General features: G+C 42.4%; 1 protein-coding gene across 1 annotated transcript; it reads left to right on the plus strand.

Moving 5' to 3' along the window:
• The first annotated feature begins 10,675 nt into the window (after positions 1–10,675).
• Positions 10,676–14,551, plus strand: TMED9 (transmembrane p24 trafficking protein 9). Its single transcript, XM_060094899.1, has 5 exons — positions 10,676–10,890; positions 11,055–11,155; positions 11,914–12,039; positions 12,401–12,547; positions 13,718–14,551. Exons 1-5 carry the CDS (start codon positions 10,707–10,709, stop codon positions 13,865–13,867), a joined length of 708 nt encoding a protein of 235 aa, XP_059950882.1. The 5' UTR covers positions 10,676–10,706; the 3' UTR covers positions 13,868–14,551.
• The last annotated feature ends 2,132 nt before the right edge of the window (positions 14,552–16,683 follow it).

Raw genomic sequence — 16,683 nt, forward strand, 5'->3', positions numbered from 1 at the left:
TTTTGGAGATTAATCCTTTGTCCATTGATTTGTTTGCAAATATTTTCTCCCATTCTGAGGATTGTCTTTACATCTTGTTTATGGTTTCCTTTGCTGTGCAAAAGCTTTGTAGTTTCATTAGGTCCCAGTTGTTTATTTTTGTTTTTATTTCCATTACTCTAGGAGGTGGATCAAAAAAGATCTTGCCATGATTTATGTCAAAGAGTGTTCTTCCTAGGTTTTCCTCTAAGAGTTTTATAGTGTCCGGTCATACATTTAGGTCTCTAATCCATTTTGAGTTTATTTTTGTGTATGATGTTAGGGAGTGTTATAATTTCATTCTTTTACATGTAGCTGTCCAATTTTCCCAGCACCACTTATTGAAGAGACTGTCTTCTCTCCATTGTATATCCTTGCCTCCTTTGTCATAGATTAGTTGACCATAGGTGCATCGGTTTATCTATAGGCTTTCTGTCTTGTTCCATTGATCTATGTTTCCGTTTTTGTGCCAGTACCATATTGCCTTGATTACTGTAGCTTTGTAGTATAGTCTGAAGTCAGGGAGTCTGATTCCTCCAGCTCCGTTTCTTTCCCTCAAGACTGCTTTGGCTATTTGGGGTCTTTTGTGTCTCCATACAAATTTTAAGCTTTTTTGTTCTGGTCCGGTAAAAAATGCCATTGGTAATTTGATAGGGATTGCATCAAATCTGTAGATTGCTTTGGGTAGTATAGTCATTTTCACAATATTGATTCTTCCAACCTAGGAACATGGTATATCTCTCCACCTGTTGGTATCATCTTTAATTTCTTTCATCAGTGTCTTATAGTTTTCTGCATATAGGTCTTTTGTCTCTCTAGGTAGGTTTATTCCTAGGTATTTTATTCTTTTTGTAGCAATGGTAAATGGGAGTGTTTCTTTAATTTCTCTTTCAGATTTTTCATCATTAGTGTATAGGAATGCAAGAGATTTCTGTGCATTAATTTTGTATCCTGCAACTTTACTAAATTCATTGATTAGCTCTAGTCGTTTTCTGGTGGCATCTTTAGGATTCTCTATGTATAGTATCATGTCATCTGCAAACAGTGACAGTTTTACTTCTTCTTTTTCAATTTCTATTCCTTTTATTTCTTTTTCTTCTCTGATTGCTGGGGCTAGGACTTCCAAAATTATGTTGAATAATAGTCGTGAGAGTGGACATCCTTGTCTTGTTCCTGAACTTAGAGGAAATGCTTTCAGTTTTTCACCATTGAGAATGATGTTTCCTGTGGGTTTATCGTATATGGCCTTTATTATGTTGAGGTAGGTTCCCTCTATGCCCACTTTCTGGAGAGTTTTTATCGTAAATCGGTGTTGAACTTTGTCAAAAGTTTTTCTGCATCTATTGAGATGATCATATGTTTTTTCTTCTTCAATTTGTTAATATGGTGTATCATATTGATTGATTTGTGCATATTAAAGAATCCTTGCATCCCTGGGATAAATCCCACTTGATCATGGTGTATGATCCTTTTAATATGTTGTTGGATTCTGTTTGCTAGTATTTTGTTGAGGATTTTTTGCATCTATATTCATCAGTGATATTGGTCTGTAATTTTCTTTTTTTGCAGTATCTTTGTCTGCTTTTGGTATCAGGATGATGGTGGGCTTTAGAATGAGTTTCAGAGTGTTCCTTCCTCTGCAATTTTTTGGAAAAGTTTGAGAAGGATGGGTGTTAGCTCTTCTCTAAGTATTTCATAGAATTCACGTGTGAAGCCATCTGGTCCTGGACTTCTGTTTGCTGGAAGATTTTTTTTTTTTTTGCGGTATGTGGGCCTCTCACTGCTGTGGTCTCTCCTGTTGTGGAGCACAGGCTCCAGACACACAGGCTCAGCGGCCATGGCTCACAGGCCTAGCCGCTCCACGGCATGTGTGATCTTCCTGGACTGGGGCACAAACCCGTGTCCCCTGCATCAGCAGGTGGACTCTCAACCACTGCGCCACCAGGGAAGCCCTGCTGGAAGATTTTAAATCACAGTTTCAATTTCATTACTTCTGATTGGTCTGTTCATATTTTCTATTTCTTCCTGGTTCAGTCTTGGAAGGTTATACCTTTCTAAGAATTTGTCCATTTCTTCCAGCTTGTCCATTTTATTGGCATAGAGTTACGTGTAGTAGTCTCTTAGGATGCTTTGTATTTCTGAGGTGTCTGTTGTAACTTCCCCTTTTTCATTTCTAATTTTATTGATTTGAGTCCTCTCCCTCTTTTTCTTGATAAGTCTGTCTAATGGTTTATCAATTTTGTTCATCTTCTCAAAGAACCAGCTTTTAGTTTTATTGATCTTTGCTATTTTTTTTTGTTTGTTTCTATTTCATTTATTTCTGCTCTGATCTTTATGATTTCTTTCCTTCTGCTAACTTTGGGTTTTGTTTGTTCTTCTTTCTCTAGTTCCTTTAGGTGTAAGGTTAGATTGTTTATTTGAGATTTTTCTTGTTTCTTGAGGTAGGCTTTTATAGTTATAAACTTCCCTCTTAGAGCAGCTTTTGCTGCATCACATAGGTTTTGGATTGTCGTGTTTTCATTGTCATTTGTCTCTAGGTATTTTTTGATTTCCTCTTTGATTTCTTCTGTGATCTCTTGGTTATTTAGTAATGTATTGTTTAGCCTCCACGTGTTTGTGTTTTTTATGTTTTTTTCCCTTTAATTCATTTCTAATCTCATAGTGTTGTGGTCAGAAATGATGCTTGATATGATTTCAATTTTCTGAAATTTACTGAGGCTTGATTTGTGACCCAAGATGTGATCTATCCTGGAGAATGTTCTGTGCGCACTTGAGAAGAAAGTGTAATCTGCTGTTTTTGGATGGAATGTCCTATAAATATCAATTAAATCCATCTGGTCTATTGTGTCATTTAAAGCTTCTGTTTCCTTATTTATTTTCATTTTGGATGATCTGTCCATTGGTGTAAGTGAGGTGTTAACGTCCCCCAGTATTATTGTGTTACTGTCGATTTCCTGTTTTATAGCTGTTAGCAGTTGCCTTATGTATTGAGGTGCTCTTATGTTGGGTGCCTATATATTTATAATTGTTATATCTTCTTCTTGGATTGATCCCTTGATCATTATGTCATGTCCTTCCTTGTCTCTTGTACCATTCTTTATTTTAAAGTCTATTTTATCTGATATGATTATTGCTACTCCAGCCTTCTTTTGATTTCCATTTGCATGGAATATCTTTTTCCATCCCCTCACTTTCAGTCTGCATGTGTCTCTAGGTCTCACGTGGGTCTCCTGTAGACAGCATATATATGGGTCTTGTTTTTTATCCATTCAGCAAGCCTGTGTCTTTTGGTTGGAGCATTTAATCCATTCACGTTTAAGGTAATTATCGATATGTATGTTCCTATGACCATTTTCTTAATTGTTTGGAGTTTGTTTTTGTAGGTCCTTTTCTTCTCTTGTGTTTCCCACTTAGAGAAGTTCCTTTAGCATTTGTTGTAGAGCTGGTTTGGTGGTGCTGAATTCTCTTAGCTTTTGCTTGTCTGTAAAGCTTTTGATTTCTCCATTGAATCTGAATGAGATCCTTGCCAGGTAGAATAATCTTGATTGTAGGTTCTTCCCTTTCAGCACTTTAAGTATATCATGCCACTCCCTTCTGGCTTGTAGAGTTTCTGCTGAGAAATCACCTATTAACCTTATGGGAGTTCCCTTGTATGTTATTTGTCATTTTTCCCTTGCTGCTTTCAATAATTTTTCTTTGTCTTTAATTTTTGCCCATTTGATTACTATGTGTCTTGGCGTGTTTCTCCTTGGGTTTATTCTGTATGGGACTCTCTGAGCTTCCTGGGCTTGGGTGGCTATTCCCTTTCCCATGTTAGGGAAATTTTCGATTATAATCTCTTCAAATATTTTCTTGGGTCCTTTCTCTTCTCCTTCTGGGATCCCTATAACATGAATGTTGTTGCATTTAATGTTGTCCCAGAGGTCTCTTAGGCTATCTTCATTTCTTTTCATTCTTTTTTCTTTATTCTGTTCTGCAGCAGTGAATTCCACCATTCTGTCTTCCAGGCCACTTATCCGTTCTTCTGCCTCAGTTATTCGGCTATTGATTCTTTCTAGTGTAGCTTTCGTTTGAGTTATTGTATTGTTCATCTCTGTTTGTTTGTTATTTAATTCTTCTTGGTCTTTTTAAAACATTTCTTGTGTGTTCTCGATCTTTGCCTCCATTCTTTTTACGAGGCCCTGGATCATCTTCACTATCATTATTCTGAATTCTTTTTCTGGAAAGTTGCCTATCTCCACTTCATTTAGTTGTTTTTCTCGGGTTTTATCTTGTTCCTTCATTTGGTACATAGACTTTTCATCTTGTCTATCTTTCTGTGAATGTGGTTTTTGTTCCACAGGCTGCAGGATTGTAGTTCTTCTTGCTTCTGCTCAGCATTGCTTTTTAAAATCCAAGATTTATTTCTTCTGCTAGTGTTGGAGGGTCTCCTGCAGAGGCCGGGGGTGGCTGTGGCTCACTGTGAGAACAAGGACAGTGGTAGCCCCCCCCTTTTCCCAATATATTACGGTAAAATACACATAACATAAAAGTTACTCTCAACCATTTCAAAGTGTACAGTTTAGTAGTGTTTAAGTACATTCATATTGTTATGAAACTATAACCACTCTCTCCAGAACTCTTTTCATCTTGGAAAACTGAAACCCTATTCCCATTAAATAACAGCTTTGCACTCCCTGACGCCCATAACCCTTCAGGGTTTCCATTCTACTTTCTGTCCCTATGAATTTGACTACTCTAAGAATCTTATGTTAATGACATAATACAGTATTTGTCTTTTGTGATTGGTTTATTTCACTTAGCATAACATCCTCAAGGTCTGTCCATGTTGTAGCATATGTCAGAATTTCCTTCCTCTTAAAGGCTGAATATTTTGTTGTATGTATATACCACATTTTGCTTATCCATCCATCTGTCAATGGATACTTGAATTTCTACATTATAGCTATTGCTGTTATGAACATGAGTGTAAAAATATATTTTTAAGACCCTGCTTTCAACTGGGTATATACCCAGAAGTGGAATTGCTGGATCCTATGGTAGTTCTGGTTTTTAGTTTTTTGAGTAACCACGATACTGTTCTCCACAACAGCTGTACCATTTACATTCCCATCAGCAGTGCACAAGGGTTCCAATTTCTCTACATCCTTTCAACATTCGTTTTCTGCTTTTTGGGTTTTTTGATACTAGCCATCCTAATGGATGTGAGGTACTATCGCACTGTAGTTTTGAGTTGCATTTCCTTAATAATTAGTTATGTTGAGACTCTTTTCATATGCTTATTGACAGTTTGTATATCTTTTTGGAGAAATGTCTATTCAAGTCCTCTACTAGTTTCGAATTGAGTTGTTTGTTTTGTTGTTGTTGTTAAGTTTTAGGGGTTCTCTATATATTCTCGATATTAATCCCCTGTCTAATATATGATTTACAAATATTTTCTCCCATTCCATGGGTTGCCTTTTTACTTTGTTGATCATTTCCTTTGATGCACATTTAAAAATTTTATTCATGAAGTCCAGTTTGTCTATTTTGTCTTTTGTTTCTGGTGCCTTTGGTGGCATATCCAAAAAAACCATTGCCAAATCCAATGGCATGAAGCTTTTGCCCTATGTTTTCTTCTAAGGGTTTTATAGTTTTAGGCCTTATATTTAGGTCATGAGTCCATTCTGAGCTAATTTTGTATATGGTGGTAAGGGTTACACTCATTCTTTTGTATGTGGATAAGCAATTTTCCCACCATTTTTTGAAGACTGAATGGTCTTGGCACCCTTGTTGAAAATCATTTGACCATGTATATGAGGGTTTATTTCTGCACCCTCTGTTCGGTTCCATTGACCTACATGTCCGTACTTTATGCCAGTACCACACTGTTTTGATTACTGTAGCTTTGTAGTAAATTTTGAGATCAAGAACTTGATTCTTCTTTTTCAAGATTGTTTTGCCTTTTTTGGGTCCCTTGATATTCCATATGAATTTTAGGATGGGTTTCTCTATTTGTGCAAAAATAAATCATTAGGATTTTGATAGGGATTGCATTAAATCTGTAGCTTGCTTTGGGTAGTACCAACATCATAAAAATATTTATTCTTCCAATCCATGAACATGAAATGTCTTTCTATTTATTTATTTATTTTTATTTATTTATTTTTTTTGCAGTACGCGGGCCTCTCACTGTTCTGGCCTCTCCCATTGTGGAGCACAGGCTCTGGACACACACGCTCAGCGGCCATGGCTCACAGGCCCAGCCACTCTGCGGCATGTGGGATCTTCCCTGACCGGGGCACGAACCCGTGTCCCCTGCATCGGCAGGCGGACTCTCAACCACTGCGCCACCAGGGAAGCCCCTTTCTATTTATTTATGTCTTCTACAATTTCTTTCAGAAATTTTTTGCAGTTTTCATGGTACAAGTCTTTCACCTCCTTGGTTAAGTTAATTCCTAAGGCTTTTTTTTATACTATTGTAAATGGAATTTATTATTAATTAATTAATTTAGTTTTTGCCTGCATTGGGTCTTAATTGCTGTACATGGGCTTTCTCTAGTTGTGGCGAGCTGAGGCTACTCTTTGTTGTGGTGTGTGGGCTTCTCATTGTGCTGTCTTCTCTTGTTGCAGAGCATGGACTCTAGGCCTGAGGGCTTCAATAGTTGCTGCACATGGGCTCAGTAGTTGTGGCACGCAGGCTCAGTAGTAGTGACTCATGGGCTCTAGAGTGCAGGCTCAGTAGTTGTGGTGCAGGGGCTTAGTTGCTCTGTGACATGTGGGATCTTCCTGGACCAGGGATTGAACCCGTGTCCCCTGCATTGGCAGGTGGATTCTTAACCACTGCGCCACTAGAGAAGTCCCCTCCCCTTTGTTTTTATCTCTTCTGTCTGCCAGGAAGTTTTCAAATAATTTAGTTCAAATACCGAAATACTCAATAAGCAACTACTTGATTTTTAATGATGACTTCAGAGGAATGGTCATCACTAGGTGCTTTGTTTCTTTTATATTATACTTGCACTCATCTCTTGGATTGAATATAGCAATAACATTTTTTCATTTTTGAGAGCTCTCGAATTCAGTCATTATCCCCAAGAACTAAAAAGAGTTGGTTCTGAATTCAATTCAAATTAAAATTTTTGAAACTTACCCCAAACAATACAAAATTTGGTTTTATTTTTGTCCTTCAGTTACCTAATGTGAAGTTTGGATGAATAAAGTGTGCACAACTACAGGTTTTCTACTTAACTTCTGGGTTTGCTATTAAAAATGCTGTTTACCCTCATATCCTTCTCCTTAGCCCTTCATATTTCTTTGCCTCTATTCTTCTATACTGCAGATTTTTCTCACCTATTTACAAAGAAATTGTGATGTATATTTTCATGTAACTTGATTGTGGAATTATGTCACCTTAAATAGTGAGTTCTTCCAAAATATAATATTTTTCCAATAAAATAAAAAAGTAAAATAAAATAAAGTAAAATGAGTCTCTTGCAGATAGCATATAGTTGGATTGTGTTTTTTACCCAATTTGCCAATCTTTGTCTTTTTTTTTTTTTTTTTTTTTTTGGCGATACGCGGGCCTCTCACTGTTGTGGCCTCTCCCGTAGTGCAGCACAGGCTCCGGACGCACAGGCTCAGTGGCCATGGCCCACGGGCCCAGCCGCTCCGCAGCATGTGGGATCTTCCCGGACTGGGGCACGAACCCGTGTCCCCTGCATCGACAGGCGGACTCTCAACCACTGCGCCACCAGGGAAGCCCCAATCTTTGTCTTTTGATTGGAGATTTTAATCTATTTACATTTAATAAGTTACATTTAAAGTAATTACTTATAAGGAGGAACTTACTTCTGTCATTTTGCTATTTTTTTCCATTTCCCTTATAGGTTTTTGTCCCTCATTTCCTGCATTTATTTCTTTTGAATTAGTTTTTGTAGTGAAACATTTAAATTCCTTTCTCATTTCCTTTTGTGTATATTATTATTTTTTTAATTTTTAGCCATGCCTCATGGCATGCAGGATCTTAGTTCCCCAACCAGGGATCGAACCCATGCCCCCTACAGTGGCAGCACAGAGTCTTAACCACTGGACGGCCAGGGTAGTCCCTTGTGTATATCCTTTAGCTATTTTTTTGTGGTTACCATGGAGATTACATTTAACATCCTAAAGTTAAGACACTCTAATTTGAATTTATTTCAGTTTACCTTCAATAACACATAAAAACTCTGCTCCTTTGACAGATTTGTTCTCACCCCTTTCCATTGTTGACGTTACAAAATTATATCTTTATACATTGTGTGTAATGGTTATTTTTTTACTGTAAAAAGAAACTAACAGTTGGAATATGCAATAAAATGAATAAATCTCCAGAGAATTATGCTGTGTGCAAAAGCCAATTGCAGAAGGTTACATACTGTATGATTCCATTTATATAACATTCTTGAAATGACAAAGTTATAGAAATGGAAAACACAGATTAGTGGTTGTCTGGGGTTACAGAGGGGGTAAGGGAGTAGGGAGGTGGGTGTGGCTATAATAAGACAACATGAAGTATCCTTGTGGTGATGGAAGTGTTCTGTGTCTTAACTGTATCAATGTCAATATTCTGGTTGTGATATTGTATTATACTTGGGCAAGATGGTACCATTGGGGGAAACTGAGTAATGGGCACTGTGGATCTCCTTTAGTTATTTCTCACAGCTTCATGTTAATCTATAATTACTGTGGTGCTCCAAGGACAATGGTGCTTCAAGGACAAAGGACGAACCTGACTGAAAAAGTTTCAGGGTTACACCCCCTACCGGACTCTTAATCGCCCTCCCCACTATGTTGTGATGGTTATGAAATTCCTGAGCCCACCTGGGTGACACCTACCTGGGCAATGGGACCTGTCCCAAATAAGGAAAGGCATATGCCCTGTCCCACTCCCACTCTACAGAAGGAAGGTATATGTGCCTCGACCAATCAGTAAATGAAAATTTCACCTCGGACCATTCCTTTGTTTTCTGGCTATAAAAACTGATCAATAGCACATGTTCGGGCTCAACTCTCCCAGACTACTAGGAAGTCGGCCCGCTCTTCTGGCAGCGACCCTTCCCTCTAATAAATTCTATGTTCTTTACATTCTGCCTTGTGTCTGGAAATTCTTTTCCAACCCGCGTTTGGACCACGACAATTATCTCAGTATAAAAAGTTTGTTTAAAAATACCTGAAAGTATTATCATAAAATGTTATCATTTATTAATTCTGTAATTATTTGTTAATTCTGAGTGGTGGTTACAACAGCAGTAATATAGTATGTAGTTATAATAGCACAAAGAAAAACACAACCAGCAATTCATAGAAGAAAACAAATGACCAATAAAAAAATGTTCAGTCCTCAAGGAAATAGAAATTAAAGGATAGTGAAATACTATTTTTCATCCACTGATATTGCAAATATTTAAAAGGTTAAGAACATTTGACCAGGGTGTGAGGAAGTAAGCACTCCAACACACTGTTGGTGAGGTTGTAATACGGTACAAAGTTTTTGGGAGGACAATTTTGTGATCTCTTATCAACAAAACTATGTCCTATAGCAATGATTTTTAGAAAATGAACAAGAATTTTTACTGCAGCATTATTTGTAAGAGCAAATAATTAGGGGGATAGAAATCTTAACCACTTTCATCAGAGTCATGGTTAAAAAAATAAGGTGCATTCATTTTATGGAATTTTATTACTGTTAAGAAAAATAAGGTAAAGACTTTCCAATAAGGGAGAAAGCTAAACACATTCCCACTAACCCCCCCCTCCCTAGAGACAAATGAAACAACAAAGAGAACTCAAAATAAAGAGAAAACTGAAGCTTCTATGAAGTCTTGAGGTAGCACAATCATAAACTGCTAACTCCGAAGAAGAGCTGCCAAAATACACTGAAATTTGGATACAATTCACGAAAGGCAGATCTCTGCTGATCTGACCCTGAGCTCTCCAAAACGCGCAGTTCCGCCCCAAGACCCCCACCAATACTCCTTTACCAGCCTGCCACTGGGGCACTGAACCCCGGTTCAGAGACAAGCCATCAAGGCTGGTATCTGGCAGCAAAGCCGGCGTGGATGAGTAGCGGGGAGGAGTGGAGGTGGGGGGTGGACGGGGGTGGGGAGGTAGGGTGCCTGGAAGCACACAGACTAGTGGATGGCGTTTCGGGGACAAAGACATGGCAAAGGGGTGCGGTGGCGGTGGCTCCGGCTGCTACCGCTGCTGTTTCTTGTTTTTTCTTCTTTTTCTTTAATATTTGAAACATTTTCGAAGATAAATTCATGGATTGTTTGTGTCATTTCTTTCAAAATTCTATTTTTAAAAACAGAAGCAAACCGATTGGCAGATGCTATGCCGAGGGAAGTCAAGGATCCTAGGTTCGAATCCTGTATCTGATCATAATTCGCTTCGCGACTCAAACTGCGTTAGTTTCACGATCTGTAAAAAATTGATAATCTACACCAGTCACTGGGCCGCGAAGAGGGTCAACGGAAAGAATTTCTCAATTCTGCGGCCCCAATTCGCTCCTAGGTAGAAGCGGCGCCCCAATCAGGTACCGCCGCGCCACGGCCTCGGGGCATCTGGGACTTGTAGTCCGCCCGGCAGAACTCGCTGTCCCGGCAGGCTGCGCGGCGGCGGCAGGGCTACGTGGCGGGGCCGGCTGCCGCTGCGCGGGCAAGTGGGGTAAGATGGCTGCGCAGCGGGGCGTGCGGGTTGTTGGCCTCTGCCCCGGATCCCGGTTGGGTAGGGTCGTTCGGGCCCTCCTGCTACTGCTGTGGTTTGCGGCCCGGGGAGGCGCGCTTTACTTCCACATCGGGGAGACTGAAAAGAAGTGCTTTATTGAGGAGATTCCGGACGAGACCATGGTTATAGGTACGAGGGAAGGGAGAGAGTTTTCAAGACCGCGGTCTTGGGGCGGGGTTGCGGGAGGGTCATCTCTTCAGAGCTGGGAGCAGGCGGCGTCGGCGTGCCCTGGCGACCGCGGACTCAGCGCCACCTCGCGTTCCTCTGACTGGGCTCGCCCTGCTTGCCTCCAGGAAACTACCGGACGCAGTTGTATGACAAGCAGCGAGAGGAGTACCAACCGGCCACCCCCGGGCTTGGCATGTTCGTGGAGGTTAAGGACCCAGAGGACAAGGTGAGTCGGCTCCTTAGCCCCGCTGAGCCCTCCGCTCTGAACCTGAGCGCCAGACCAAGCAGGCGCCGGTACTTCCCCTTCTAGTTTGCGCATCTGCTAAACTGGTAAAAACAGTTGGTGTTGTGGGAAGATCCTGGGTTTTCACTCCGGGCTAACCTTGGGCTTTTTCAGTGCTGGCTGCTTCTCTTGTTACTGACCGCTACATGAACCCGCCAAGTCAGCTGCCTTCTCTGAGCCATTTCCTTGGCCTGTGAAATAGAAATTCATCTGTGTTATAGATGTGATGAGTGGATTAATTGTGGTGCTAGAAAACAAAGAGTTTTGTCGACTCTAAAGCTATGACATATAGACTTTAGGATTTCACGGAACAGGGTACTTTCCAAAAAGCATGAGCAGCTTTTAATTTGACAAATAAGGATATTAAAACAAATAAAACAAAAAACAAAAAAACTTCAAAACCGTTCAACTGTCACCTTTCATTTGAAAGAATGACAGCAAAAGAGTTGAAAGGGCATGAGCTATAAATAAAGTAAATCCCTTTCCAAGAGTGGTCACATGCCAACCTAATGTCAGACTCTTCGCCCCTTCTCCAGATAGTTCGAAGGCAAGTTTTTGGCAACTGCTGCTAAGCAGCATTGGAGCTTTTAGTTTTGTGGGATGCCTAGGGCTCTGCTTGTCAACTTTTGAGGCACTTAGAGCCTTATGCACCATTCAGCCCTATTCCTACCATAATACTCACTGAAGTCCCTTCTCTCCAGGTCATCCTGGCCCGGCAGTATGGCTCTGAAGGCAGGTTCACCTTTACCTCCCATACCCCTGGTGAGCACCAGATCTGTCTTCACTCCAATTCCACCAAGTTCTCCCTTTTTGCTGGAGGCATGCTGGTAAGTGGACCCATGTTGGACTCTTTCAGCCTCTAGCCCCTGGTCAAGACTGGGGACTGGTGCTACTGTAGGTGTGAGATGACTATGTCAGATTTTGTGTCTCTTAATACAGCTGGGTTTCTAGTGAACATTCAGGGTGTGGTTACGGAGCTCTTTGTGTATGCTTTGGTTAGAGTATCAGCCAAGGCTTATTCTTGCCCTTGGGCCTAGAGCCCCATAGGGCCAGACACTGAGGAGGCCTCAGTCAGTGTTGGCTAAATGAACAAATGAAGAAAGATGGGAGGACCAGCTGTTAGGCCCTGGCAGGAAGACAGAGCAGGGCTACCTGATTCTCCTATCTTCCTTGTCTGTCTGTCTCCAGAGAGTTCATCTGGACATCCAGGTAGGTGAACATGCCAACGACTATGCAGAAATTGCTGCGAAAGACAAGTTGAGTGAGTTGCAGCTACGAGTGCGACAGCTGGTGGAGCAAGTAGAGCAGATCCAGAAAGAGCAGAACTACCAGCGGGTGAGTGGCTGAGCCAGGAGCAGTGGGCTTCCTCCCAGAAGCTGCACACTGACTTAGCCAGGAGTCACATGTCAGATTTATTATGAACCCAAGGGATTTATATGTCTGTGCTGCATTGCAAGTGTAAAAGGTGGGATGGGTATTACTAACTACTTTTTTTCTTTCTTTTTTTTTTTTTTGCGGTACGCGGGCCTCTCACTGTTGTGGCCTCTCCCGTTGCGGAGCACAGGCTCTGGACACGCAGGCTCAGCGGCCATGGCTCACGGGCCCAGCCGCTCCGCGGCATGTGGGATCTTCCCGGACCGGGGCACGAACCCGTGTCCCCTGCATCGGCAGGCGGACTCTCAACCACTGCGCCACCAGGGAAGCCCCACTAACTACTTTTAATTGAGGAGGCAGTCTCTTAAGGGGCTGTCGTTGTCTTATTAGGAGACACACAAAATGACAGAGCAGGAATTGATACCAACACCTTGGGTGTTATTTCCATGGGTCTCAGTGCTCCCGGGACCAGGGGTTTCAATCTCACCTGTGTCCAGGAGGCAGGCAGGTACCATGAATGGATCTGTGACCATAATGACGGGTAGAATAGTGACCTATCTAAATGGAAACAGCTACTGTGGTCAGCTGAGGGCAGCATTGCAGAATTGCTAGCCCAGGGTTTTAAGAGGCACTTAGAGGTCCCGGTTTTTTATGTAAAAAATTCTGGGTTTTAAATGTTGTCAAAACACTGTGTGAGCCAACAAAAACGTGTATGGGCTCCATCCAGCCCCTGGACCACCAATTTGTAACCTGTGCACACAATCTTCAAGGAGCAGTTTGGGAGACCCAGGCAGAGGGCTCAGAGCAAGTCCACTTCTGAGCGTTCCAGGACAGCTCTGTCTGATAGGGTGATACCACAGCCACTTTACCACTCCCACAGGCATCAGGGTAGGACCAGGTAAGGCTGTACCTTACAGATGAGGAAATAGACCTAGGAGAAATGAGTGGGTTGCCTGAGGTCATCTGGCTGGTGAGGGTGAAGGTGGGGTGGCTTTTTTCGGGCACTTGACTGGAACCTGGGCAAAGTTAGTTGGCCCTGGGACATCCTCTGGGGAGGGAACCCAGCAGTTCTAGTGGCCCCACGTGGGGCCCAGCCAACTCAGGCTCGTCTTCCTTTCTCCCCTCCCACAGTGGCGAGAGGAACGCTTCCGGCAGACCAGCGAGAGCACCAACCAGAGGGTGCTGTGGTGGTCTATCCTGCAGACCCTCATTCTCGTAGCCATCGGCGTCTGGCAGATGCGACACCTCAAGAGCTTCTTTGAAGCCAAGAAGCTGGTGTAGCCGACCCAGGCTTCCCAGGCCATCCTTCCTCCCCGGCTGGGGAAGCAGGGGCCTCCTGGACTGACTTCTCCGGAAGGAGGCCTGGTCCCCAGCCATGGGTGTCTGCAGGGGAGAGGGGCCACAGCACAAGCTGAGGGTAGCAGCTTGGCTGGCTAATACTGAGCAGGTGGTAGGGTAAATGCCTGCCCCCTCCCCTGGGCCCTTTGCAGTAATCTGAAGCCACTGGGAGCCCTACTGACACCTCAGAATCACAGTGTTACTGATCAGGGATGTGAGCCTATTGTCTGGGATGACTGGGGGGAGGGGAGTGGGTGGGCAAGCCAAGTCTTCCTTCTGTCTTCCTTTCCTAACTTGGAATTTTGACCAGGTTGGGGTGTGATTCCCTGCCACCCAGGAAACTTCACTATTCCCTCCTTGGGCCTAGACCCAGCCTGCTGATCCAGGGTGTGTGTGTCAATTGAGGGTGGGTTAGAGGGAGTTGCAGTGTGGGAAGGTAGCCCTGAGGTGGACCCCGGGTTCTTCACATGGTTGTTCTTTTGGGGACTAGAGAAACTGGGGTTAGGCCAAATAGAGGCCTTGGTGCTGGTTGGGGATGGGGCCTGCAGAGTCTTAGTTAGTGATTTCATTTTCAATAAGTTTAGGTTTGTTACATTGGTTTCCCAATAAAAAAAAAATTAACTTCTTGTCCAGTGTAAAGTTACTCTACTGTCAGTGGGCATAGCACTGCAACGTGCTTGAGGGAGTGTCAGTTTTTCCAGTGGGCAAAGCACTTCATATTCTAAGATGAGTACCCACCTGTGAACTTCATACTTCTCATCCTCTCCATCCCCTCCAGTGACGGTGGTGGTTTTGCCCAAGACCATCCAACAAGTGAAAAGTAGGTGGACAGAATTGTTGTGGTGCTTCAAGGAAGTGCCTAGTTAGTGAAGGTACTGTACATTGAACAGAGGAATGCTGCAGGTGTGGAAAGGACAGGAATCCCTGAGTTGGGGGCAGGAGGGGGATACTGATGGACTTAACCAATAGCGTGGGATCTCAGCAGTGACCTTGAAGGAGAGGAAGGATTCTGATGAAAGAAGGCAGGACAGGGGTGGTTGAAAACAGGCAAACAGCTGGTATGCAGATAGATGGGCATTGTTTCAGCTGGAGTTGAGGGGGCGGGGCTGTGAGAAAGCTGGAAAGGAAAGTTGGTTAGAGTTAGAAGAACCTTGAATGCCAGGTAAGAGATTTGGATATTACCCAGTGTTCAACAAAGTTTTGAGTATTAGAACACCCTGAATATAAACTTGAAGGTTAATCCAACTGTGTGAGAAGGAGATGGGGTGGGGAGGCAAGTTTAGGGACTACTTGAACTGTCTGTCAGGAGAGTGTAGTCTGAGCTCATATTGCTGCTTAGACCTCCACATCTAGGGGAAAAAAACTTTTTTTAAGAACAGCTTTAGAATTGCAGAAAAATTGTGAAGATAGTTTACATCATGCAGTAGTATGGTATATTTGTTCAAATGAATGAACCAATAGTGATAGTCCATGCTTTATGCAGATTTCCTTAGTTGTTACATAGTGTCTTTTTTGTTCCAGGAGCCCATCTAGGAGATACCATTGTTACATTTAGTTGTCTCCTTGGGCTCCTCTTGGCTGTGACAGTTTCTCAGACTTTCCTCCTTTATTACCTTGACAGTTTTCAGGGATACTGGTCAGGCATTTTGTAGATTTCCCTCAATTGCAATTGGTCTGATGTTTTTCTCATGATTAGACTGGGGTCCTGGGTTTTTGAAAGACCACAAAAGGAAAGTGCCATTCTCATCCCATCATATTAAGGGTACTAATTATCAACATGATTGTGGATGTCACCGTTTAAAATAAGTTAATTTGGATTTTTACATGAAACCTGACTTAGATCTGATACTAGTGGGGCTTCATCCTGATACAACAACAATTAGCTGGACTGAATGGTAGCTATCCCCTTAAGATGGGCTTGTGCTTTCCAGGTCAGGCCCATCTCCCAGTTTCCATCTTTGGCCTTACCTGACTGTCTCTGCAGGGGTCAGCCTTGCCTTTGTCATCAGCCAAATCTAGGCTGGATTTGTCGAGGTTCTGGTATAAGTTACGCTGCCCTGGGAGAGCTCAGCAGGAAGGGGACTGGTGGGTTGTATGCTGAGTGAAAGGGGGCTCCTGGGAATGATTAATTTCTTACCTACTATAGTGAAGTCCTCTCAGAAGCAGAGTGGTTGAGACCATAGATTGTGCAACCAAACTACCCGGGCTTACATTCTGAATTACCTCTCTGTGCTTCAGTTCCCTCATCTTTAAAGTGGGCATAATAAGTACACTACTCATAAGGACAGATGGATGTAACAGTAGTAAAGAATTTAGAAAAATGACTGGCACATAGTAAGAAGTCAATGGATGTTAGCTATTAATATTTATTAGGAAACTTAAAATTTGCCTGGAAGAACAGAGGAGATCAAGTCTAGTAACTTTGCCACTCTCTTTTCCCAGGTGGGAAGCTGGTTCTCATGGCGACAGGGCAGATATGGGAAACCAATCTTATTCCCTTCTTCAGTTCTCAGCTCCACCAAAGTACTCCTCTCCTGGATGATAGCTGCCATCTATATAGCGTTGACTATTGTGCCCATCACTGTACCAAGTTTTTGCATTTTCTTCTTTAATCCTCACAGCAACCATATATATCAGGAACCATGTATATACTCAGATGAGGAAACAGAAGCAGGCTGTTCCCCAAAACACAGCCGAACTGGCAGAGGCAGGTTTCAAATCCAGCCAATCTGCCTTTAGTGCCTGTCTCCTAACTACTA

The sequence above is a fragment of the Mesoplodon densirostris genome, chromosome 3 (genome assembly GCF_025265405.1).
Source record: "Mesoplodon densirostris isolate mMesDen1 chromosome 3, mMesDen1 primary haplotype, whole genome shotgun sequence".
Taxonomy (NCBI): domain Eukaryota; kingdom Metazoa; phylum Chordata; class Mammalia; order Artiodactyla; family Ziphiidae; genus Mesoplodon; species Mesoplodon densirostris.

Excerpts from the sequence above, each read along its gene's own strand:
- TMED9 (XM_060094899.1), top strand. The coding sequence starts at position 10,707 with ATGGCTGCGCAGCGGGGCGTGCGGGTTGTTGGCCTCTGCCCCGGATCC. Across the intron at positions 12,040-12,400 it reads TTTTTGCTGGAGGCATGCTG|AGAGTTCATCTGGACATCCA; the intron begins GTAAGTGGACCC and ends GTCTGTCTCCAG. Across the intron at positions 12,548-13,717 it reads AAGAGCAGAACTACCAGCGG|TGGCGAGAGGAACGCTTCCG; the intron begins GTGAGTGGCTGA and ends CCCCTCCCACAG.